Source organism: Colossoma macropomum, unplaced genomic scaffold (assembly GCF_904425465.1).
Source record: "Colossoma macropomum unplaced genomic scaffold, Colossoma_macropomum, whole genome shotgun sequence".
NCBI classification, from domain to species: Eukaryota; Metazoa; Chordata; class Actinopteri; order Characiformes; family Serrasalmidae; genus Colossoma; species Colossoma macropomum.
The window spans coordinates 8,493,496-8,520,854 of NW_023494795.1; the positions used below are offsets into that span (position 1 = coordinate 8,493,496).

The window sequence follows — 27,359 nt, forward strand, 5'->3', positions numbered from 1 at the left end:
ATGCAAAAATGCAGCAGATAGAGATTAGGTAGTAACACTTTATTAGAACCTGCTCATAACATTGACATATGCATGCTATAAGCATGTCATAACAGATGACATATGCTGTCATGAGTTATAACAGATTATGTCCAGTAATATAACAGTATCATGTCACCATTCGTGCTTATTGTCATGGCAGATGCCATAATGTTTGACGTCATGACGGCTAACAAGCACACTTAGCATGTGACATAGACTCTGATGACATCAAACATTATGGCATCTGTCATGATAATTATAGGTAATGTAGTAATATAGCATGATACTGTTATATTACAAGACATAGTCGGTCATGATGACTCATAACAGCATAGGGCATCTAGCATGGAATGCTTATAGCATGGTTATGTCAATGTTATGTAGCAGGAGCAAATAAAGAGGCCTTTATGTTGAGTATGCCTTTAATTTAACACTGCTGGTTTTGCTGGGAAAGATAGAGGGAGAGAATAGCAGGAGGAGAAGGAATAATGAGAGAGAGACATAGAGATAGAGATAGAGATAGAGAGAGCTGCTGCTAGGTCCGTGGAGGTTTGAATGCGAGATGTGGTCAGAAACCCATCCCCTTGAGTGGACTGTAATACGAAGAAGACAGCGTTTGCACTGCGGAGGTCATTGGGGGGGGGAGGGAGGTTTAGCACCATCGCAAGAGTTCTGGGAGACGCTTCAGCCACTCTGCCATGGCCGAGCTGGAGAGAACCTGGAGTAACAGTATTGCTGCTGTTAAGACAACTGTAGTGTCAACCGTATTAATAAAAAGACGACAAAAGACATAAATATATATTAAAAAAAAAAAACAAAACAAAAATATATTCATAGAACACTGGCAGAGGCTGACCATCTCAACATCCCTCAGGTTCTGAGGGTTTGTCAGAAGACTAAATTAAATAATTAAAAAATAAACACAAAAAAAACATTAAAAAAATTAAAAAAAAAAAAAAACAACAAAAAGTGGAGAAACCACCGTCATTAGGTACAGTCCTTCCTCGGCTGTTCGTCAGTGGTACATTTATCCGTCATTTCCTGGCAGAAGTCTACTGTCACCGTCTGATTGGACTGTTCCAGGGAAAGCCCCGCCTCCAGGTAGGAGGAGGAGCCGGCCTTCGTCTCGTCCCGTTCGCCCGCGTGCTCCACCCCGTTACCCGCGCCCCACCTGCCAGACGCCGGCAGACCGTCTGGTTCGGGCGTGGCCGCTCCCGAGTTGGTGGTGAGGTCGATGCTGGCGGTGGGAGGGGCCTGGCTTCCGGGAGAAGCCGAGGAGGTGGGGTTGCCGGGGCGCACAACGGGGCAGTAATGGTGAAGCGACTGGACCTGCTCAGGACTCAGCTGGACGTCCCTGCACACCTCCTGGGACAAGCAGGAGAAGTTCTCCCACAGCTCCCCCATACACGCCTTCAGCTGGTTCCTCTCCGTCAGCAGCTTCTCCTTCTCACATACCTGAGGAGGAGGACACACGAAGGTCATTTCAGTTTACATTCAGTTTCTTTGGAGTTTGAAAAGTACAGTTTTTTTTTACTATTTTTAAATAGTTTTTTATTTTAATTCATTTTTATTTAAAGGAATAAATACATTAGTCAGCAATACAGTGGATCAGACACAGCAGTGCTGCTGGAGGTTTTAAACACTGTGTCCCCTCACTGTCCACTCTTAGACACACCTTATAGATGTAAAGTCAGAGACACTAGCTCATCTGTTGCTGCACAGTGTTGGTCATCCTCTAGTCCTTGATCAGTGGTCACAGGACACTGCCCACAGGACGCCGTTGGCAGGATGTTTTTGGTTGGTGGACTATTCTCAGTCCAGCAGCGACACTGAGGTGTTTAAAAACTCCAGACATGCATTGTGTCTTATCCACTCGTACCAGCACCACATCAGTGTCACTGCAGTGCTGAGGATAATCCACCACCCAAATAACACTTGCTCTGTGGGGGTCCTGTGGGGGTCCTGACCACTGGAGAACAGGGTGAAAGAGGGCTAACAAGGTATGCAGAGAAACAGATGGACTACAAAGTGTACTTATATGGTCAGTGGAGCTGATAAAATGGACAATAAGTGTGAATACAAGGAGATGTACTTAAAAAATGGCCACTCATTTTAAGAACATGAGTAAAATCATCAAATACACAATAGACAGACATTCTAAATCAACACTGTGACTGAGAAGAATGTGAAATGTGGACTATGTGATCCTATACTGTGCAGTTTACGTAAACGTGACCCAGATTGTTGCTGTTTGATGTGATTAAGGGTCCCCTATGCCTGCTCTACCCCCGCACGCATGCCTTCATGGCAGTGTCGTACAGCGGAATTCATCCCTGAGTGTCTTCAGGGAGTGACTGAGTTATATAGGGCACTCTACAGCACAGCGCGGAGAACACGTGACACTGTCTCTATACCATCCCTGCCAGAGACACTAGCGATACGCTCAGAAGCATATGATCATATTTAAACTGCAGCGGATTCTATAACTATATTTAGATTCTGTTAAAAAAGAACATTTCACATGAATAATCTGAACGCTTATCGTTTATGAGTCACTACATGGCCCAGGCATCGTATTCTGCTGGATGGAAAGAGGAGAAAGAGGCATTTTTCCAGCCACGTGTCCACTAGAGCTTGAGATATTTGTCCAAACCCGAAAGGACTCGACCTCAGACATTATTTTCCAAAAACATATCAGGCTTGTGTTTGGTTCACATCTCACCTCCAGGTTCCCACAGCCCACCTTACACTTTTAATAGATACCCCCTCATTTTAGATTTCCACTTACACTTTTTTTCCATTACTTTTAAATAATCTAATCTGATATGGTGGGGTCGCCCACTCATACTGCTGGCAGAATTTTGCACCGGTGGTCCATGAGACAAATGTGCGGGAAGTGAAACATTCAGGTGATTTGGGAAACAGATTAGTGAAGAGTCCTGCCGGTGGCATCTTGTATAAATAAAAATAATGTGGGGCCATGACTGAGTGAAGCGTGGGAATAAGATCCTAATGTGTGGCCACCACTTAGTAAGGCGTAGGAACGAGATAATTAAGTCATGGTCATGACTTAGTAAGGCGTAGGAACGAGACACTTAAATCATGGCCACAACTTAGATAATTAAGTCATGGCCACGACTTACTAAGGCATAGGAACGCGGCACTTAAGTCACGGCCACGACTTGGTTAATTAAGTCATGGCCACGACTTACTAAGGCATAGGAACGAGACACTTAAGTCATGGCCATGACTTAGTTAATTAAGCCATGGCCACCTTAGTAAGGCAGGAAAGAGATAATTAAGTCAGAGCCACAACTTAGTGAGACCTTATTAAGCTGTGGTCAAGGCTTAATTATCTCATTCCAACATCTTACTAAGTTGTGGCCATGACTTGTTTAGTATGTTATATGCAGCATGTTCTCTATGAAGAAATTGCTTTAGCATTAAAGTTAACAAGTTGCTATATTATTTATTTATTTATTTGTTTGTTTGTTTTATTTTATTTTTTCCCCATAATTAATGATGACTATTATCGTCACCACATGGTAATTCATGCAGCACTATCATTAGAAAGAAGGTGTTATTCTGCACTTTGGGTAATGAGTGGGCCGTTCAGGTCCATTTCCGACAGAGTTTTGTCGGTTTGGGTCAGTTTCACACTCAAAATTGATGATAATCAGGTTCTGGCAGAATTTTATCGACATCTTGTTGAATTAGGACTCAAAATTTGATGATGACATTTGGGTTGGGTTGAGTTTGGACAAAATTTTGTTGAGCTCAGGTCAGCTATGGACCCAAAACTTGATGATGTGGTTCAAGGCGGGTCAGTTTTGGACGGCTCAGGTTGGTTTCTGACGTGGTTGATGATGATGTGCTTAAGGTATGGTGTGGTTTGGACAGCATCAGCTAAGGCTGATTTCGGACTCAAAACTTAATGGTGCAGTTCAGGTCCGGTCAAGTTTGGACAGAATTTGGACAGGTTCAGGTCAGTTTAGGGCTCACAACTTGATGTTGTGGTTTGGGTCAGGTCAGGTCAGACTTTTTTTGAGCTTGGGTCCATTTGGGACTCAAGTTTGGACAGAATTTTGTCAGTTCAGTTCAGATTTGGACTCAAAACTTGATGATGCGGTTCACGTCAGTTCAGGCTTGGACAGAGTTTTGTCAGCTCAGGTCAAGTTTGGACTCAAGACCTGATAATGTGGGTCAGTTTCAGTCAATTTTTCTGTGTTGTTTGGACTCAAAACTGTGGGTCAGGTCAGACTTGTATAGAAACTGCTCAGGCTGTATTAGAGTTAGGCCTGCTTACAGCTGTAATCTCTGCTGACATATGTAAGATTGTATCGTGACTGTGTGTGTGTGTGCTGTTAGTCCTCCTACGACAACGCACCACAAACACACACGTGACAACACACTTCAAAAAGATCTAGCCCCTCCCCCTGGCATGGAAAATCCATAGGGGCTGTCCCAGTGACTGACAGCAGCAGCGCTGCCATGGCAACGGGGACAGGTGGGACGGCAGACTGGAAAATGGTATGGGGGAGAAGCCCTGCCCACTTTGGTCAGAGTTTTTTTAGATTGCCGAGGTCAAACGGACTTTCCCAATGTATTAATCAGATTATCTGATACTGATGCAATCAGTAAAGGACTTTTTCTGTAATTTATCAGGCTTTTTATACATTGACTACTGAAAATCTCAGTAGGAATGTTATTACCATAATGCATCATAATGTCTTTTTAACCTTTGAAAGTCTAGAGTTTAAATTCTCATTTCGCTATACATTTATAGCTTGATGGGGAGAGAGGCTGGTCCATTCTACCCACCCAGAGTGATCGAGGCCAATTATGTTGTTTTGGACTCCCAGCAGTGGATGGCTATACATTAGTTCCCATATTACATAATGATTATTGATATGTAATTATGTAATTAGTGTACATAGTTACATAACAAATTACATTTACATTCAGTGTACATGTTGACAGGTTTAAGTCCACAGTTCTGACTCTCTCCTTGAAACAATGAGAAAAACATAGCAAATATATAATATAAATATAATATAGAAGATGAAACGAAAGCCTAATTCTCGATTTTAAATTCTGAAACAAGCAGAGACATTCTGTCAAAAGTGCATATTCAAAACATTTAATCCATGAGACCTTCATGTTTATAAGTGGACAAGGAGATGTTTTACTGTTATTTGAATTTGGAAATTTAAACCATCCATCGCCATGGCTTTGTCAATGTTTCACATCAAAAGAAGTTGGATTACGTAAGTATGCAATAACGTAGGTTAATTATGTAGTTACATATAAATAGTTCTGTAATGTGAACCAAACATAAAGCCCAAAAACAACTTTTAAACAGTTAAATCAGCACTGATATTTTATATTCTTCATACTGAGTCAGATTTTCAGTAGGGGGGGTGAGAGTTCTGGCTAAAAATGAGAAATTAGAAAGAACACAGTGCAGATTTTTAAACAAGTCTATGTGTGTAAGTGTGTATGAGTTTGTGCAGTAATCAATCACTGAAATTAGAGAAGCACTGAAATGACAATTCCAAGCTGAAACCGGAACTGAAACTCATAACACTCCGAGCCGGAAACCGAAACTGAAAACTGAAAAAAAAAAACTTGAATTTGCCATTTCTTTTTCTCTTTTGAATAAACATGCTAAGCATAAAAACTACAAGATAATAAAAAAGTACACCGTTCTTACTGATCAAATCTCTTTTCAGTAGAACAATAATGACCATAACGAAAACAGTTTACATAAAATAATCATACTAATCATACTAAATTATTACAGTATGTAGGCTAAGGTATGAAATCTAATATCCTCAACAACACAGAATGATCCATCTTTCAAGGCAATGAATTCCAATTCCGTTTTCAGATAGTATCAAACCTGTAGCGGAGAAGTTCTTTAATGATGTGTCACCTCTTGATACTCGGCCTGAACAGTGATTATAAATCTCTTGTCTATTGTTCCTCATAGAAACTGCGAAAAAAGCTCCAGCAGCAGTTCAACCACTGTTGATCTACTGCTGCTCAAATTGTTTGAACGTGTCTGTGCTGACAGAAAGTGAAGCAAACAGTGTTTGTAATCACTGTTTCTCATTTTCATTAACATTCAAATGATTTTAAAAGTTAGACTGTGAAACGTGTAGTTCTAATTAGTCTTTTGGGTTTTTTGGCTCAAATTTTCAGCCTTTTTCTTTCTCTTCTGGCCAAAAACACAAAAAACGGTCACTTTTGAGGATTTTCAGTAAAATGTTTCCCACTTCACATGGTGTATAAGCCACTGCCGAACACTTCTCATTTCTGATCTTATGATATTATTTCTTATATTTTTTACCTCCTTATTATTGTTTTTTTTTAAACCATATATGGACCATTCTACTGACCTCAACAATGTATTCAAGCCTGTTTTTGCTCTGAACAATGTTGCCATCTGTGTAAAGCTGGTGCTGAACACGCTGTTATAAGAACTTTTAAAGAATTCATAGTTTGTCTCAGCACTGCTAGAAGCCCACTTTGTGTAGTGGACCAATCACAGACAGTGAACTCTCTGCTGTGTCATGGTCACCAACCCTGTAAAGAACAGATTCTGAGGTTTGGTTGGTGTAAATCATTCCCCTTAGCACATTTACATCATAGCTACATCCTACAGTTTGGCATCCCTGTAAATATTAATGAGTAAGTCAAATCAGCGTCGCTCTGGGTAGCGTAGGGTTAAGCAAAGTGGGCAGCAAGTGTCTATGGGCAAACCTCAGCTACTTAAGGTCAATGAAGAATCAAATAGCCTATGCTAAAGCTGGTTGGATAGCCTTGGAAAACAAGCTTTTCCACATAGTACACTATCCCGAATTTTATGATTCCAAACAATCAAACCTTCCAAAACTACCAAGGCCCAGCCAACAGTGTGTTCATACCAGTTTGCGTATCTCGCACTCCAGGTTGAGGATGCAGTCGAGCTTCCTCTTTCGGCAGCGCTGGGCGGCGATGCGGTTCTTGCTGCGGCGCCGCACGTCGTGGATGAACTCCAGCTGCTCCGAGCTCAGCTTGTGCATCTTCACCATCATCTGGAAGTCGTTCCGTGGAAGATTCGTGATTTGATCGATGGGGAAAGGAAGCTTGACCTGCAAAGAGATGGAAAGTGAGAATTTAGGACTCGATCCACCTGGATTAGCATTAAAAGTATAATAGTAATTTCTGTAGGCTAATCAATGAAGTGAAGTGAATAAAATGTGGGCTTTTTATTGCAGTAGCCCACCTCTGTACAATAATAGCCAATCGGTTTCAAATATTGGGTCAGTTCCGATAAGGATTGCTCCAGTATTATCTGCCGATACTGATAAGCCTCCAATATTATCGTGCATCTCTAATGCAAAGTAAAGATTTCATACTTCAGTGCAACAATGAGGCTGAACGTTTGAACCTGAATTTGAATGAAAGACCTTGTCGTTGATTTTTTCACCACTAGATGGCAGCAGTAGCTCATGACCATTGGCATACGTTGTGACAAAGAGAAAGCCGACTTTAAAGCCTATTCATCTCATTCCACCACAGGTAATGAGAGAGAGAGAGTGTGTGAGAGAGAGAGAGAGATGACAAAGGAAAAGGAGGAAAACATTCCCTCCATCTGTCAATGTGACTGAGGCAGAGAGCAGCCAATAACAGAGACAGCAGCATCGCTTCATTATTCCTCCATCCCTCCTTCAGATTCCTGTCGAGTGATTACTAGCGGGGATGATCATGCAAATCCGAGCTGTTAACGAGGAACCGTCAGCGCATCCTGCCTGACACGCGTACACATAAACTAGTAAACAAAACAGAGTGAACAGTAGAACAGCTCGACTGAAGCTGTGTGACGAGAAAACGTGAGGCCTTTTCTTTTTAGCGCTGCTGTTTCTGCTGCTGTTGTCAGTTCGCCTCCAGTTTTGGCAGCTGTTCTGATACGAACATCACACACTGATACCTACGGATATCTACAGAGAGAGAGAGAGAGAGAGAGAGAGCGCTGGAGGGAGAGGGGAAGGAGTAAATGGCAGGAGAAAAAAGGGAAGCAGTGTTAGAGACTGGGAGAAAGAGAAAGAGAGAGAGAGAGAGAGAGAGAGAGAGAGAGAGAGAGAGTGAGAGAGAGAGAGAGAGAGCAACTTATGTTACCCTTCAGATACACTTCAGGAATTCGGCGAAGAAAAAAGTAAAACAAGATGGAATAGGGTCTCGATCTCTCTCTCTCTCTCTCTCTCTCTCTCTCTCTCTCTTTCTCTCTCTCTCTGTTTCTGCTCTCTTTCAATGTCTCTCTTTCCATCTTTCTCTGTTAATCTCTCTGTCTCCCTCTCTCTCTTTGTCCCTCAATGTCTCTCTCTCTCTTTCCATCTTTCTGTCTCTGTTTAGCTCTCTCTTTCCATCTCTCTCTCTCTCTCTCTCTCTCTCTTTTCTCTCTGTAATTCTCCCTCTTTTTGCCCCCTCTCTTTCCTTCCATAATATCTGTCTGTCTTTTTCTCTTTCTCTCTTTCTCCCTCTCTCTCTCTGTTTCTGCTCTCTTTCAATGTCTCTCTCCTTCCATCTTTGTCTGTGAATCTCTGTTTGTCTCTTTCTCTCTCTCTCTTTCTCCCTCAATGTCTCTCTCTCTTTCCATCATTCTGTCTCTGTTTATCTCTCTTTCCATCTCTCTCTCTCTCTCTCTTTCTCTTTCTCTTTCTCTTTCCCTCTGTCTTCTTTCTCCCTCTTTCCGCCCCCTCTCTTTGCATCTTTCTGTCTGTTTATCTCTCTCTTTCCATCTCTCTCTCTCTTTCTCTCTCTGTCTTCTTTCTCCCTCTTTCTGCCCCCTCTCTTTTTCCTTCCATCTCTCTCTGTTAATCTCTGTTTCTTTTTCTCTCTTTCTCCCTCTTTCTTCCTCAATGACTATCTCTCTTTCCATCTTTCTGTCTCGGTCTATCTCTATGTTTCCATCTTTCTGTCTCCATTCGACTCTCTCTCTCTCTCTCTCTCTCTCTCTCTCTCTCTCTCGATAGAACAGTGGATGATGAGAGTATTTAAATGAAGAAAAAGTGATCTTCTAGGATTGGTGCAATTTTATCCACTAAAATAACGAGGCTAAAACTGACACTGATGAAAAAACCTCACAAAAAAACCTGCCTTTCTTCACTGGTGCTAATGAGCTGTTTTCAGAACAGCGTCTAGTTGATGCTTTTTACACTGAAACACTGTGATTGAACTGTGTACATCATCCCAACATGAATAAAATACATCATCACCACAGTTACTGTACAGCGTAAGTGAGCTGAGAGACAGAGCTGTGTTGATGTAATACATTTCTGGTGAAAACTGTGTTTTTCAGTGTACGTGAATGTTACAAAGAAGAAAGGGAAAAGTGATTAAGACTGTGATTTACACCCTTTGACCCTTGAGGTTTCTTTGGTCCAGCTGAATATAAAACATGCAAACATGAATATAGCAAGTCTGTTTCACTTATTTTTGTTTACTAGTAAATCATGCCTATACATCACTATGCATCATTTTATTGGCCAGTTTTTCATTTTTAACCCTCGTAAGTCTACAGTTATTATTCTCACTTTGCTACACATTTATGTTACATGTTTATTTAAGGGCCATTTCATAATGAGTTACATAGTCTTGTAATTAATTTAATTTAGAGTTGATTTATGTTCTGTATTGAAAGGTTCTAGTCTGCACTTTGGACTCTGTTTGTTTGTTTTGATGTCATATAGTAAAAAACACATGGGATGGATTTTCTTTGTTGCAGAACATGACAACAATTTCTTAACTTTTCTAACAAAACGTTCTCAACTTTTCATGTAAGTTAATGCAAATGGATTTTATTCTTAGTACTTTTGCAGCATTTCTATTGGTCCATTCATCAAGAAATGTTCCCACGATGCAAAGGACAACTGCTGTGTTCAAATTATACTTTCAAATCATAATAATTCAAATCTTAATTGCATCTCCTCTTCTAATCACACTCTTAAAAAGGATGGTTCTTCAAGGGTTCTTTAGTAAAGATGATGGTTCTATATAAAACCATTAGCTCTATCTAGAACAATGTGCATGCTTACGTGTTTCTTTGCATGGTAAAATGTTTCTTCAGATTGATGGAGAACGGGTTCAGCTATTGTTATGATGCCAAGAACTATTTTCAAAAAGGTTCTATTAAGAACCATATACAACACACACATACACACACACACACACACACACACACATACACACACACATCTTCTAAGCCGCTTATCCTTCTGGGTTTCGGGGGGAGCTGGAGCCTATCCCAGCAGTCATTGGGCGGAAGGCAGGAAACACCCTGGCCTGGTCGCCAATCCATCGCTGGCATATACAACACATTCTCCATCGATCTGAAGAACCATTGCACCATGCAAATGGTTCTTTGAATATTCATGGTTCTATATACAGGCACTGCCTTTACTAAAGAACCTTTGAAGAACCAACTTTTTAAGAGTGTATATAGAACCATTTCATGCTTAAATGGTTCTTTGCATGGGTAAAATGGTTCTTCAGGTCAATGGAGAATGTGTTGTATATGGTTCTACGTAAAACATTTATGGTGCTACACAGAACCTTTTTCAAAAAGGTTCTACACAGAACCATATACAACACATTCTCCGTCAATGTGAAGAACCATTGAAGCATGCAAAGAACCATTTAAGCATGCAAATGGTTCTATATAGAGCTAATGGAGCCATTGCTTTTGCTATAGAACCCTAGAAGAACCATCTTTTTAAAGAGTGCACAGACACTAATTTGTAGTTTAGAATCAGCATTTTCAACAGAATTTTTCCAGTTTATTGAGCTACAAGTGAGAAATAATTGGTATAAAATCCCAGCATGCTTTGTTTGTAAATGACCAGCTCCAAAAACCCAAATCCTGATCAATCCATTTAACATGCGACGAATTTGATATCTGACTGTTCAACATTGGCCTTAAACTGGCCCAACTAGCCTACTGCATCCTGTATGTAAGCCTGTTCCAGCAGAAGATCCAGACTGGTATCAGTAGGGGAGGCATTTAATTGCCCCAGGGAGAGGTGCAAGTCACACTGCTGATCTAAAATCAGCCCCCCAATCACCCCCCCCAACTCCTACCCCAAGCCCATTTAACGGAACTCCTGAAGAGACGAAACTGTTCCCAGATCAGTGATTTGACTGTGTGAAGCTTTAGGCAGAGAGATCAAAGCTCAGAGACTCTCTCGCTCAGACCCACACTTCAGAGCGGAGCTGGCAGGCCAGAGCTCAGAGCAGCGTGGCGCCTCATTAATAAGAGATGGGCTGCAGAGCCGGGGAGAGCTACGGGGGGCCAAGCACCCAGTCACAATGGCCAAGCCTAGATACACGCCAGGGTGACCACGGTGTCATCCAAACACTGCAGGGTCAGGCTCTGCGTGAATTCATTGTCATATATTTTCAGGACAAATAAAGTGTCCTGTAGGAATTTGGAAATAGAATATAAGATGTATAAGGAATGTACTTTGCTGCAGGTGTTAACATGAGAACAAACGGAAAAATAAACTACAAGTAACGTAAAAGACATGCAGTGGTTGATATGTACAGTAACATTATAAATATTGAAGCTGTTTACTGTTAGAAAGCACACATTTGCTGCTATAACAGAATCTAGTATTTTGTTTACAGGAGAACTTTAATGTATGTTAATGTAACAAGAAGCAACTAATAGATGGGAAATTAGGTCCATTCATTATTAAACTTTCATACTATGTGAAACAGAGGTAAGATTCACAAGATTTTCATAAGAGAAAAAAAAATACATATATAGATATATATATATATATATATATATATATATATTGCTTGTTTTTTTACAACTAAAAACAAGCAAAAAAAACACACACACACACACACACACACATATCCATCTGCAGGAAAAGACAGAGGAGATGGCACATTTCCTCTGTGACCTCCCCCCTCTGGCGAGACTGGTGGAGGGGGAGATGGAGGGATGAGAAAGGAGGGAAGGGGGCACGGCGTCGGAGGGACGTCTATATTTAGAAGCGGTCCGGCAACAAGGCGGAGATGACAGAGTGAACACCAGCGGCACTCATAAATTCAAACCTGCTCCGGATTCTTCACACACACACACACACACACACACTACACTCTCTCAATGGATCATTGCTCTGGAAACGGGTCTGGACTCAAAAGTAGGTCTCATCTGTTACTTGGAGCACACAGGCCCATCTCTCTCTCTCTCTCTCTCTCTCTCTCTCTCTCTCTCTCTCTCTCTCTCTCTCTCACTCTCTTTTTCTCTCTCACTCTTTCTCTCTGTATATCTCTTTCTCCCTCTCTGTCTCTCTCTTTATCTCTCTCCCTCACCATCTTTTTGTCTCTCTCTCTCTCTCTCTCTCTCTCTCTCTCTCTCTCTCTCTCTGAGAGATTGCAGAAAAGGACAGGAAAGCAGAAAGGTCAAAGGTCACCTGTGGAGATGGGCAATGACACACACTATTGAATATTCTAGAGCGTAAAGAGAATGAATGAATAAATAAATAAATAAATAAATAAATAAATAGAATTTTGCTAAAAATTGCTTTTTATATTTGGCATGTTTGAGTTTTTTTTTTCCTGTAATTACAGTTCTATTTTTTTAAATAGTCTAACTGAGCCCACATTTGCGCTGAGAGTGATCACTCTGGATTTTCAGTTTATTCTCTTTTTCGTGAAATTTGGTGAAATTGTAAGTTTAACTTAATGTAAATAAGCTACCATTTCATATAACTTGTGTTCCTGGCTATACATTTCTTCCTACAGGGTTCAGTGGTCTGTTTGAGCAGTCAATACAACAAACAGCTCATATTAAAGCTTAATAGTTTTTTTTTTAAAATAAACATTAGATCGCTACATCATCCCGAACCTGATCATCATTCATCTCAAAAAGCTTCAGTATCTGTAGTATCTGGAATTGGCCCACCTGCCTGAGACAGCCATAGTTCAAAAACAAGTGGAGTCCCTTCAGAGATGCTCACAGAGGGCCTCTATAATAGATGACCTGCTCACTGGCCAGCACAGTTCTGTTTCATGTGGCTCCTCAGTTCAGACTCTAGCCGTCTATGGGCCACATGTGTTCAGTAATGAGGCTCACTGTGACACAGATAAGGCAAAAGAGGGGCTGTAGGGGTTTACTCTTTCTCTCACACTCCTGTTGAAACCCCCTCCTCGTTCTCCTGCTCTTACGGGAGCTCTCCACGCTGGCTGACTAATGGGGAGCTAAATCTGAGCACATACACAAATGGAATGATGGACCTGCCTCTGGTCACCACAGGACTCTCAGTCCTCTGGGACCAAAGTGTCTATGCTCTAGTGTTTGTTGTGTTTGGGAGTGATGTATTGTCCAAATTCTGTATGCAGGTTGGCACAGGCTGGCGATGGACTGCTATTTTTGGAAAACGACACTTTTTCGAAAATTGAGAATGAACGACTCCTTTCTTCCACTCTGTTTGACCTGAATCCAGCATCGCAGACTTGATAAATGTGACGAGGTGGCCTGTGGATGTATGTGGTTGGGTATACAGCACTGTGTGAAAGTCAGAGACCACCTTTTATTTATGTAATTTCCAGGCAAGATGGCAATTATGCACAAGGAAAAAACAATATACTAACTAACTATATATATATATATATATATATATATATATATAGTTAGTCATCTTGTGTGTTTGAGGTGGTAGTAATAAATTCAGACTCCTGCAGATGGTGCTGCACAAGGATGATTGGGCTATAAATACTTGCGACAGGATTCATAGATTGAGAAGAGGTGGTACAGTGCAGCGAATGTCTCGTACAATGTGTGGAAAATCAGTCACAAAGTAGATGTTAATGATTAAGGACTCTTTCATTTCTACTGAATTGTTATCTTTCAACTTGAAAAATTACATTGTCCTGAGTCTTTCTGGCAGAACTGTTTCTCTGATGGTGACAGTTTTGGTGGTCTTTCATATTTAGCGGGTGGTTGTTAGGAGCCCTACAAAACTGCGCTATTAGAAACTCCTGCTGTTTTGCCACTCATTTTCTTATGACTTCCCCCTTCCTTATTCTAATCTCTTTATATCTTCTGAAAAATGAATAACTTGTGTTTACTGTCTGGTTTGACTCTAAATTAAATAATTGAAGGGTGGTCACTTTTTCACAGTAGATCAGAATTAGGCCTGGATTGCAGGCCCCAACCCAGATTTTGACTTCAGGCATTTGGTTTAGCTAAGGATCAGCCTTAATCTGCCTTCGGAAAACCGACCCTAAGTACTTCCCCGCACATTTTCGACAGCTCTACGATCTCTTCGCAAACCATATTTTCGCTTCGAAACTAGCCGTAATATACGAGCTTGTGCTATATTAGGGCGAGACGAAACAGAGATTCGCAGATGAAAACCTCGCTCAGAGCGAACCTCTCCAGCCTGTGCATCGTGTGGTTTTGCGATCTTACCAAAGACGTGTCGCACAATAATAACCAGACCACAGTCAGCTCATAGTGAGAACAATGTACAGCTTTCACAGCCGGAACCACTTCACAGCTCACTTCCTCAGCATAAAGGGTTAAATTATCTTGCACGGTGATGCTCAAGAGTGAAAGCAAGTGAAAGGAAGAGTGGCATCTGATTGCACCCACGCGTGCACTCAGATCAATACTGAGCACACATGCACAAGGGGGAGAGTGGACACTTCCAAAGTCCTTGAAACTGGTGGTTGGGTGGTGAGTAGGGGGTTCCATAATAGAAATATATAGAAAAATAACCTATGTGATCTCTATGTGACCAATTTATTATAAAAATGCAAAACAGAAACTAGAGTTCTGCTCTGGAGACTGTAATCATCTACATCATCCATTAATGTCTGTCAATGAAGTAAAAAGGCATGAAAATCTTTCTTCCTCTCTCAAATGAAGATGTTGTGTTGACCACTTTGTACGTCTGAATTGTGCATTAACACTGTATTGTATACTGCTAGCTATAAAATGGACAAAGCTACATTGCATAGCTCAAAACAAAGCTGTACTAATGGTCATCTTTAATCCTGTATTATTGTTCTCTGTACTTTTGTCAGCCTTTTATCAATAGCAGCATGTCATACACACAGTTTGAGGTAAGTGTGAGATGATTTAAGCATGTTAGTGCTCCACCTGTAGCCTCAGGGCCCTCAAGCACCCCTGGACGCAGGTAGCATGGACATTACGCCCAAAGACAGGCATGGTTAATCTACAGTTGTATGCAAGGAGTTGAATTACCCTGGTTAAATTACGGTTTGTTGATTTTGTAAGTAAAAATAAGTTAACACATCCTCTATACACCACCTAAATATGGCATTTTCCTGTACATTTTGGTGGACAAGATTAACAGAGTGGAAAAAAATAAAGCATAAAATATAAAACGTGCCTGACTTTTGCATAGGCCACCGTTTTGGTTCTGAATTTAGCAAATAAACAGTAATTGTGCGTTAAATGTTCCCTGTTGACCAGGGGTGCCCAAACTTTTGCATACAGCTGTATGCATGTAAGTAATGCAAGTAAGGAAATTCTTATTATATCAAAAAATATAATGACTACAAGAATTTAACTGTAATGCTTTACGCTTCTTTGTTACAAGTAAAAGTAGCAACATTACTGTAATGTCTTCCCTTGTACTGTGTTATCCCAACAAAGAGTCTAAAGAGGCTATTTAGAAAATCTGTCTGCTAATTTATTTCCCCCACAAAATACAGTACATCCCTGACGCCAAGCCTGCGTTCCACCAAACTATTCCTTTAAGAAGTTCAACATTCTGCCTCTTTTATATACTCCAGAAACACAAGTCGGCCTTAAATGATAAGTACTGGGTGTAATGTACTTTGCAGTGTAATCATAGCTCATTACGCTGGCTTACGTGGTTGTTCTTGGACAGGGGTCCTCCGTATTTAAACGTGTGTAGAGTAAGCAGTCCAGGGCTGGCCTTGTATATATGTGGTGTTCCCTAACTGCGAGGTAGGGAGCTGTATGGGTTCCTGGCCACTGTCCAGTGCCTCGACTCTTTAGGCTAGCACTCCGATTAGCCTACACTTTAACAACTTCCTTCCTTCACTGAATTGATTGTTTCCAGTGGTAGGCAGCTGCTAATTTTAAAGCGACGTTTCACTCGGTCCCCCGCGTCTCTCTCTCTCTCTCTGTCTGACTATTACTCTCTCTCTCTCTCTCGTGCCATTTGCTGTGTAAACACACAGAGGCACTAGGAGCGCTCTTCCCTGGTCGCGCTGTTTGTTTGTACAGTTGGCTCACTAGGGAGAGAGGAACGAGGGAGACGGAGAGAGAGAGAGAGATAAAGAGAGAGAGAGAGAGAGAGAGAGAGAGAGAGAGAGAGAGATGTGGGGGACTGAATAAAATAAAAATAGCAGCATCCATAGAGAAAGAGAGAAAGAGAAGAGAGAGAGAGAGAGAGAGACAGAGAGAGAGAGAGAGAGAGAGAGAGAGAGAGAGAGAAAAACAACCCTCAGGGAACGTGAGCAAGCATTTTCTATGAGGCAGCAGCTAAAGGCTAGACGGCCTTCCAGTCCTTTCATTAAAGCTAATTAGATAAGCCTGGACTTCGTAATGTAGGTAATGCAGGCTAATGGGCATGACAGAGTGAGAAAGCGAGAGAGAGAGAGAGAGAGAGAGAGAGAGAGAGAGAGAGGAGAGAGAGAGAGAGAGGAAGCGTACGACGGGTCAGGATGAAGTGAAAGAATCCCAGCCGCTGAGATTAGCGAATAGCTGCAGACAGCAGTGGATTAGCCCAGCTATTCATTTCAATGGCCGCTCTCTCGCAACATGGGACGCTAAATGCTGGAGGCTGATAGCTTGGCACCGGCGCTTCGTGTGCGGTGTAAGTGTAAGAGATCCTGTGGAACCAAAACAAAATGCTATAACAACATTAGCTTCTATCAGCTTCAAAACATCAGTGCTAAGAAAGAAATTTGACTAATCTAAATCTTAAAATTGGGTGTGAAAGCTGTGAAGAACACCATTAGGCCTGCTCCTCTGGTGAACTGCTGACCACAGCGTGGGTGTGGTCGTGTCTTTAGCGCCCACAAACACTTGACATAATGAAGATTTGGCTTCTGGTTGTTTGCCTAATATGTAGCTTTTTATGTAGAAGCTAAATGATTGGCTTTGGTACCTCAGGTTAAGGTTAGGGTTAAGTAGTATTAGTATTAGGATTAGGATTAGCATTAGCATTTTGCTACAGACATACACAAAGCAATGGAAATGTCCAACAAAGACAGGAATACAATTTTGGGCTAACACTAGCATTTAACATGTTATGTGTTGTGTTATGTAATTCTGTAGCGCAGCATTGCATCCCTCAGCCTCACCAGTTCAACAGAATCCGCAATTTTGTATCGGTTTTGTGTTTTTGTCCATTATGTACTCTCACTACAATACCCAGCATGCATTACGCAAATACATTATATGGGCAATTCTCTCCACTGTGGTAAAGAAACCTGACTGCTCGCGTAGCTACTGGTGTTGAGGCTAATAAATGCAGATGGAGCTGCAACAATGGAGCTGCTATATAGTATAATACAGTAGATATGTGTGTGTATTTTATATGTCATTATATATATATATATATATATATATATATATATATATATATATATATATATATATCATTACATATAAATATAATGTATTATATATATATAGTATAGTATAGTACATTATAGTATAGTATAGTATAGTATAGTATATAGTAGCTCCATTGATGCTTTTACAGTCTTTTTTTGTTTGGGTCCTTCTATACATTGATGTGATATTACTGGTCATTTTTCCTCCGTCTGTGACTCAAACTGCCAAAACTAGCTGCCTCATCTCCGCGGGCTCCCATCACCATGGCAACGCGCCAGTTGCCTTCACACAGCCCCCCACGCGCTGTTCGAGGTGAAACCTCTCTCTCTCCTTTTCATCTCCTCTGCCTTTCTTTCACAGAAACGCACCGCTGTCTGTCCAGAAACACGTCCCTCTCTTCCTCTAGCGAAGGGCCTGACCGGTTGTCTTGGCCTCTGGTTTCACAGTTGGCCTCCACGCCTCAGTCCAGCTCAGCACAGAAAACCCAAACCACAAACCTCACCGGGCACGGCGCTTATTCATCAGAAATTTTAATGCAAGAGGGTAAACCCCTATTCTACGCTTCTGCGTGTGGGTGGGGGGGGTGGGGAGTTGTGCTGATTCCTCGCAGTAAACAGCATTGAACCACAGTCTGTCTGGCCAGGTGGATTACTGCAGAATGAGAGGATTGGCTTATCCATCCATGTCAGCAAAGTTAGAGAGAGAGAGAGAGAGAGAGAGATAAAGAGAGAGAGAGCAAGAGAGAGAGACAGATATAAAGAGAGGGGCAGAGAAAGACAGAGAGATCTGCTACTATCATCATCATTAAGACAACAAACAAACAAGACTGTCATAATTTTGCTTTGAGAGCGGGGAGAAAATCAAGCTCCATTCTTGCTTCAGTTCTGAAAAAGCTCAATGCTATGAGTCTGAAAGGATGTGTAGCTGTAAAGAAGCCACTGCTAGGAAAAGAAAATAAACAAAGAAAATTTGCTAATGGAACAAAGCAGCTGCTGACATTCTCAGAACAGTGGAGTGACCAGTCCAGCCCTCAACATCACTGAATGTGTTTGGGATTACTTGGATCCTGAGAACCAGAAAATGCAACCAACTTCTAAGACTGAACTTTGGAGGTGTGGAAAGCTTAAAGCAGAAGCCACATAGAACTCCAGTCCTAAGAGATCTCTAGCCTCCTATAGACATACAGTCTCTTCTCATAGAAGATTGCCCTAAAGCCTGTGTGCACTTGTTTGCATAGCTACAAAATGGGCCTACAACTTGTCCACTAGTTTGTATAGCTAAAAATGGACAAATAGCTTATGTGCCCGAGTTTGTATAGCTAAAAACTGGCTAGAGCATATGTGCACTTGTTTGTATAGCTACAAAATGTGGTAGTAGCTTATGTGCATAAGTTTTGTGTAGTTAAAAAAATGGGATTATAGCTTATGTGCTTCCATTTGTGTAGTTAAAATGGGCCTATAGTTTATGTGCACTTGTTTATATACCCAAAATATGGGCCTATATTTTATGTGCACCAGTTTGTATAGCTAAAAACAGCCCTATATCTTATGTGCACTGGTCTGTATAGCTAAAAATGGGTCTATAGCTTATGTGCACCCATTTGTATAGCTAAAAATGGGTATATAGCATATGTGCACTGTTTGTATAGTCAAAATGAGCCAGTAACTTGTGTGCACGGATTTGTATAGTTAAAATGGACCTATAGCTTATGTGCACCAGTTTGTATAGCTAAAAATGGTTCTATAGCTTATGTGCACCCATTTGTGTAGTTAAAATGGGCCTATAGTCTATGTGCACTGGTTTATATACCCCAAAAATGGGCCTATATTTTATGTGCACCAGTTTTTATAGCTAAAAAATGGATCTATATCTTATGTACACTGGCCTGTATAGCTAGAAATGGGTCTATAGCTTGTGTGCACCAGTTTGTATAGTTAAAATAGGCCTATAGCTTATGGGTACAATGTCAAATTTGTTATGTATATTTCCACAAACATTAGACAAAGAGTGTGTAAATTTCCCTGTGACTGAATGTAGGAAATGCACTTAAACTGTGTACAAAAAATATTCAGGCTTTTTATTATTATTGATATAAAAAAAAACATTGATTAATTGATAATATAGCATAATATTATCTATACCTAATTAGCCTGCCTAAGCTTGAACTGTTGTATTTATAACTGTACAGGGTGTCAATGTGTTCTAAACTTTCCCACAAATTGATTCAAGCAGCATAATATGATGAATATTAATAAAGTTATGTAAATCACGTTACATTCATCGGAAATTACAGATATATTTATGCATTGTTGATAAACCCCCTAACACCCACCCTTACAAGCACACATGCACCCACCCTTACAAGCACACATGCCCCCACGTACATTTTGAGATGAGTAAACAAGCATGTAATCTCCAGATTATTGTTGGCCTCACTATAAGGACAGATATGCAGAGATGGAATTTACGGTTCAGTAGGTGGGTCTAAATATAGAGGGTAAATATTGTTATTGTAATTTTTATGGGTCATTCATGTACTGGTGGGCTACTATACATTATGCAAAAGACTACAGATCTTTCTCTCTTTCCCTGTACATCTCTTTCTCTGACGTCCGGAATGAAGGATGAAGCCCAGCTTGGCCTCGGCCAATCACAGCGCTCCGTTTGCCATCGCCCCCTTATTAGTGATGCCGCGCGTAGTCAACATGAGTCAAGCTTCATTCAGCCTGCTCCTCAGCATGGCTCAGTCACATGACGAGTCTACACTACCAGCAAGCGAGTTCACTCCCGCTAATGTGCTCCATTAGCTTATCACATGACCTGCCTTTCATACTGCAGATAAATATCTAGCAGCTCATGGACGAGTAATGATACAACCGTAAATCAGGCCTGAGCCGGTGCTCTGTACATACATTATTATGTTCATTGCCACACCGTAAATTACTGTGAGGGTCTTCGGTAAATCATTCTGTTCAGCGAGACCAAGATCCAGCGCCTGACTGTTGGAACTAACAGAGATTTTGTGGATAAATAAGGGCTCAGTGATTTGACTTGATTAGACGTGTCAAGAGCTTAATCTAACCTGTGATTGACCTCAATTGGGCTGCTATAGCTGACTTATTGACAGGTTAATTCTTAGAAGGAATTGCAGGAATGTGTGCTGTAATTTCATATTGTTTATTTTTCCCATTATATCTGTATGTATGGAATATACAATAAAGAATATGTTGCCAGCAAACCCCTTAAGGGTTCTTTGGTGTGATTAAAATGAACCTTGCTGTGCTTGCTCTGTTGGTGTGGTTTGTAATATTAAGTGAGAACGCTGCCATTTGAGCTCTGAAATGGAAAAAAAAAAATTGTGTGCGTTTTAAAATGGGACTAAGGCATGTTATACGTTGCTGTAACATACTCCATATACGTACAGTACTGTTCAAAAGTTGTTCTTTTTTAGTGAGCTTTCTTAGGAGATTAGATGTAAGATAATCCACTATCATAAGAGAGATCAAAAATGATTTAAAGCTACAGAGAAAAGGGGACTCCTAACAACCACCTGCCAGACCTGGTAGACCACCAAAACTTTCCCCACCAGATAAACGGCACTTAAACCTTTCATCTTTGAGAGAAAACAAAATCAAGCTCCACTTTTGCTTTCGATCTGAAAAAATCTGCAGGTGTTTCTGTCCATCCTTCCACTGTGGGAATGCTACGAGTCTGAAAAGATGCGTAGTTGCCAAGAAGCCCTTACTGAGAAAAGAAGCTGCTGGTGTTCTGAGAATAATGGAGTGACCCCACTAGAGTCCAGACCTCAACATCAATGAATGTGTTTAGGATTACTTGGAAGCAGAGGCAAATGCAACCAACTTCTGAGACTGAACTTTGGAGGTGTGGAAAAATATCAATGCCAATTTCTTTGACGACTTGAAAGCAAGTCCTTGTTTTACTTTTGTCTTGTCATATTCATGTCATCTTCATATTCTATATATGCATCTGTATCATATGCTCCCCCATATCTAAAAAAATGCATCAAAAAGAATGCATTCTGAAGAAGTTAATTAGCTGGAGCAGATGTTTCAGATTGTGGTCAAAACTTGATTCTGCAGGAAGGCACATCTCCAGGACCAGGATTGGTGACCAATGTTCTAAAGCTATAAGCTTTCGGAGGCAGTGTGTTGTGGTTTTTGCAGAGCCAAGTATAACCACTGTAAATATATATAGTAAATGGTGTATTTAAATATGCATATAAAATCACTGGCCATATAGATATCTTTGGTGTCCATATTTCAAACAAACCACACCAGATGGCGTCTCAGGGGGTCTCAGCCCACTTGTTTTAACATAATCAATTTTGTGTGAACACAGCCTTAGGATAAATTCAGCCATGCGACAGTAGCTAATAGTTTACACATTCGTGGGAGGTGCATGGAGCAGTGAATTATGCAGTTATGTAGTCATGTTATACCAAGATAACAATAAAGACTCCTGAGATTAAAATCGCCACAGTGAGAGAACACAGATGACTTACTTCTGATCCTTGCTCCTGAACATGGCAGGACTCACTGTCCCCTTCTGAGAAGGAGCCGGACTCGTCACTCGAGTTGGTGCCGTACGCCCGCTCACACTTGATCTTGGGCCTGGCTGGGCCGAAGAGTGGCGCATCAGCGCCTGTGCCGGACTCCTGTGGGTCGGCAGGAAGGCAGCGGCTCACGCTGGAGCAGGGCGATGACGAGAACTCAAACTGGGGCAAGCTGCAAGGTGAGCCACCGCTGCCATCCTCAGCATACGAATAGGAGGAGCAGGAGCTGGAGGTGCGTGTGCGGGTCTCAGAGGGTGGCGAGCGCGGACACACCTTGATGGGCACAGGACAGCTGGCATTGGGCCGCTGGCGGCATAGGAGAAGCGCTGGAGTTGCCTCACCCTGGGGGGCGCCTGAGGAGGAGGAGTAGGCAGCCTGTGAGCTGGGTAACGACTGGCTCCCTCCAACCCACAAGCCCTTGGGCAAGTGCTCAGGTGGAAGCTCCTTGTCCGGAGGCGAGTTGCCACCACCCGGATAGGAGTGGGCAGGCGCGAAGATAACGCTGCGGCGGTCCAGCTCTGTGTCCTGCTTGCAGACGCCATCGCAGGATGCTGACCTCAGCGACAGGCCCGTGGAGAAGCCGTCTTTGGCGTCTTTGGGGAAGGCCGGCCTGTGGTCCTTTTTGTGCTCTCCCTGAGTGCTCGCCTTGCCCTGGGCGCAGGCCAGTTGGCCGGCCAAAAGCGGCCGGGAAGTATCGGGCGCGTCTGGGAACCCCCGCTTGAAGAGGGCGCGCAGGCAAGTGGGCGACTTGCCACTGTCCAGCTCCATGTCGGCCACAGTTAGATCCTTGTCCCTGCCGTCACCCTCGTTGCCTGACAGGACCGGTTCATCCTCGCCCCGTGGCTCTTGCTTGATCTGCGCCACGACCGGCCCACCCAGCAGTGTGCTTGGGAAACCTGAGGTACTACTGGTGTTTGAGGAGCTGTCGTTGTCATTGCTGTCATTGTGCTTGCTGCAGGCCCACTGGTACTTCCTGTACTTGGGGCAGCGGGGCAAGTCCGAAGCGCCCTGCCGTCCTGCATCCACCCGGCCATCTAGGAAGTCCGGACGATGGCAGGGTCGCGGCGAAGCATCCCAGGAAGCATTGACCACTGGTGCCTCGGCTTGCATGCCCTCGTCCTCCGAGTGGTTGTTCTCAGCCTCCACCTTGTGGCAGAGCACTTGAACATCGTCCTCGCTCCGCAGCTGCGCCTCCAGGAATCGGAAGCAGGAGTCCTCCAGGTTGTGCATGCGCAGAAAGTCTGCGCAGCGGATCACTTCCTGGATGTTGTCGCGGCTGAGCAGCAGCTTGGCTGTGTAGGCGAACTGCAACAATGGAGCGAAGCCCCTGGCAGTGACCTGCGCACACACAAACAAAACACAGGGGAAATTGTCAGCGTTATCATCAGCAATGCCATTGTTCTGGGCACTTGGAGTGTGCAGAGGCAACCCGACAGCTCTAATGACCACTAACAAACACAGCAAAGTTTCAGTTAATCTTTTAGAGGATCAGCACTGAACGTTCTACATGGCATGAAATAAAAAGGCCAACACTGGTCAAGGCCAGACCACAGGTCATGATTGGTCTCTGCCCCCTGCCTGGTGCTGGTGGTATGACAGGGCAGGGAGCAGGGGCAGGGCACCATATGGAACTGTCTGTAGCAGTCCATCTCTTCATTTCTAAAGTGTGAAGCATCTGCGGAGACTAACCAGGTTGTAAGAGGCTGGGTAATCTCTGCTATCACCATGCAGAGCCTGGATGACAGAGGAGGGAAGGAGGGAGGGAGGAGAGCCTTCCATATGAGCCTAATGCTGGTAATTAAGTAAATGTCTGAGTCAGCAAATGTCTCGCTGTCCCACTGCAGCCCTTAGCTGTGCACGTTAGCGTGTGCACTAAAGTAGAAGCTGCATAACGGAGCAATTTCTCTCCAACGTGTGGAATTCCCTGAGACATGTGTGGAGCAGCTCACAAACACCATAAACCTTAACTCAACTCAGCACAGTCCTCGTCTCATCCTTCTCTCTCTCTCTCTCTGTCTCTCTTTCCCTCTCTCTCTGTCTCTTCTGACTTTAAATCTCTCCCTATTTTCTTACTTTCTCTCTCCTCATTTTCTCTCCCCTCTGTCACTCTCTCGTTCTTTCTTTCCCCATTCTCTCTCTCGCTCTCTGCCCTTCCCATTCATCTTTCTCTCCTTCTCTTCCTCTCTCAACTTTCTCTCTCTTTACGTATCTTTCTCTTTTCACACTCTCTTTCCCTTGGCTATTTCTCTCTCTCTCCCACTTTATCTCTCTCTCTCTTTCTCTCTACGCACTTTCTCTTCTTATCCTTTCTCTCACTTTCTCTATCTGTATCTTTTTGTCTTCACATTCTTTTTGCCCTCTCTTCCCGTTTCTCTCTCTCCATCTCTCTCTCTCCTCACTTTTAATCTCTCCCTTCTTTCTCTCCCCTCTGTCTCTCTCCCCATTTTCTCTCTCTCTCCTTTCTCGTTCTTTTTTTCCCCGTTTTCCCCATTCATCTTTCTCTCCTTCTCTTCCTCTCTCAACTTTCTCTCTCTCTGTCTCTCTCTCTCTCTCTTTCTTTATGCTTCTTTCTCTTTCCCTAGGTTATTTCTCTCTCTCTCTCTCTCTCTCTCTCTCTCTCTCTCTCTCCGAGCTATGAGTCACTCTCTGGCCCTGTGCTGTGACTGTGCTCCACATACTCTGCTAGGTGTTCTCCTCTCTGAAGCGCATGACAATGGCTGAACTTTGATCTAGGCCTGCATTGTTCCCCATCCACAAAGCTCCCTCTCTTCTGCCTGGGTGATGCAAAGTCTCCCGCAAGCGCCCCTTAAAGGTCCAGGAGACGTGAAGGAACAATGTGTTTTCAATGAGTGAGGGGAGGGAAAAAGCCCCATTTACTCACTGTTTAGATCTATTGTTGGCTGAAATCATATTCTGGCCAGCACTGTCAGCTCTACGGAGCCTGGCTGATGACATCCTATATAAATAAAAATAATGCATGGCCAAAACTTAGTAGGGCGTGGGAACTTAGTAAGGTGGGAACAAGATAATTAAGTTGTGGCCATGATTTAGTAAGGCGTGGGAACGAGATCCTAACACGTGGCCACGATTTAGTAAGGCATGGGAACGAGATCCTAATGCGTTGCCATGACTTAGAAAGGCATGGGAACAAGATAATTAAGTCATGGCCACGACTTAGTAAGGTGTGGGAGCGAGATCCCAATGCATGGCCATGACTTAGTAAGGCATGATCTTGTTCCCATGCCTGTGACCACAACTTAAGTACCTCCTTCACACACCTTACTAAATCATGGCCACTTATTAGGATCTTGTTCCCACGTGTTAATAAGGCGTGGCCACACATTATTTGTATTTATATGCGATGTTACCAGCGGGGCTCCTTACAGTTCCTTAGTATGTTGGCAGTTCTAAACTGTAAGGCCTTCTGTCTGGCTCCTGAAGGTCTAGCCAATGGAAAAGCTCATGGCTGTATCTACCCAGACACCACAGGCAAAAGAGCCCTGATTGGACAATTTTGCTCGGGTCTTTATTTTTTTATTTCCAATCAAAAAGTAACAATAAAATAAGCATATTGATACAATCATTGCAAGGTTTAAATGCAATAAGCATGATGATACAGTTAAATGAATAAAAAAAAAAAAAATAGTTCCCAGAAATCATTACACATCATTCTCTACGAGGCCTAGGAGGTCCTGAGGGTTCCCCCCACACAAAAGCAACAAAGATGTAAACCTCAGCGCTGCATTTTTATATGAATTTTCAATGAAAAGCCTCTGGATGCTTGTGTGATTTGATTGGATAAAGACACTCGTCTGTTTGTTCGATACAGCAGCAGATGCAGGATGCAGCTTTCTTCTTTCACCTGGACGAGACCAGCTGCATGCATGATGAAGAGCGAGAGCGTGGGTTGTGGGGGGTGATGTCATGGAGGAAAGATTCTAGCAGAACGTTCAGTCCTGTTTGTGAATTCACTTTGGCAAACTCCAGAAATTACAGAGCTCCCTCCAGAGCCCAGCAGTGAGTGTGAATATTTTCCCATTTGCATGATAATTTTTACATGCACATCAGCGTTAATAAAGAGCAGCGAGAGCAACGGGACTCTGTGGGTTCCAGCAGATAACTGCAGAAAGAGAGTGAGAGAAAGAGAGAGAGAGAGAGAGAGAGAGAGAGAGAGAGAGAGAGAGAGAGAGAGAGAGAGAGAGAGAGAGAAAGAGAGAGAGAGAGAGAAAGAGAGATGCAGACAGAGGGAGAAAGCGCCGTCGGCATCAGTGATCAGTCATTGTTGAGAGGAAGCTGCTGACTCGTAATCTCTGTGGGGGGATGGAGTGTGTGCAGGCGCATATAGGAGCATGTGTGTGTGGAAAATGGGGGGAGGGGAGAGCCTCTGACTGGACACGCATGATCATGGCTCAGAGGGAGAGACAGAAGAAAAGAAAGGATAAGAGAGCGAGAGAGAGAAAAATAAACTGTGGAATTCATGGAATTCATGGAAGTGCACGACTACTGTTGTAACAACATCTAGAAAGACATTTTTGAACATGTAACATTAATGTAAAGAGGTTTAGTCCAAGTAATTTTGGTCCCATGTGGTATGAAATGTTTACATAATGTAAAGGCCATTTAAGGCTGGAGTTGAATGGAGTTATGAGGCATGATTTTTATATGACAATGACAATGAAGTTAAGTAAAACTGAGTGGAGCTGAGTTGAATTGAGTGGATTAACTTGAATGGAGTTGACTGGACTGGAGTTGAATTGAATGGAGTTAAACTGAATGGAATTGAGTTGACTTGAGTGGAATTAACTGAATGGTGTTGAGTTGATTTGAATGAAGATGAGTTCAATTGAATGTCACTGAGTTGAGACGTTGAGACGAACTGATAGGAGTTAAGTTAAACTGAGAGGAGCTGAGTTGAACTGAGTAGGGTTGAAATAAATGTCGATGAGTTGAGTTTAATTAGGTTAAGTTGCATTGGTTGGAGTTGAATTAAATTGAGTGGAGTTCAGGTAAACTGAATGCAATTGAGTCAAGTTACATTTAATTGAGTCAAGTTAAGTTCAACTGATTGAACTTGAGTGGAGTTGAACCGAATGGAGTTGAGTCGAATTGAGTAGAGCTCAACTGACTGGAAGTGAGTTGAGACTGAAT

General features: G+C 42.5%; 1 protein-coding gene across 1 annotated transcript in view; it reads right to left on the bottom strand.

Annotated features, from left to right (window-relative positions):
* Positions 1 to 822: 822 nt before the first annotated feature.
* bach2b (BTB and CNC homology 1, basic leucine zipper transcription factor 2b) overlaps positions 823 to 27,359 on the bottom strand; it is a 153,293-nt gene continuing 126,756 nt past the window's right edge. The window contains exons 3-5 of the mRNA XM_036581366.1: positions 22,161 to 23,549; positions 6,951 to 7,157; positions 823 to 1,476 (exon numbers count right to left, since the gene is read on the bottom strand). Of these exons, the coding sequence (XP_036437259.1) occupies positions 1,009 to 1,476; positions 6,951 to 7,157; positions 22,161 to 23,549 (2,064 nt within the window). The 3' untranslated portion in view covers positions 823 to 1,008. The remainder of the gene's footprint in view (positions 1,477 to 6,950; positions 7,158 to 22,160; positions 23,550 to 27,359) is intronic.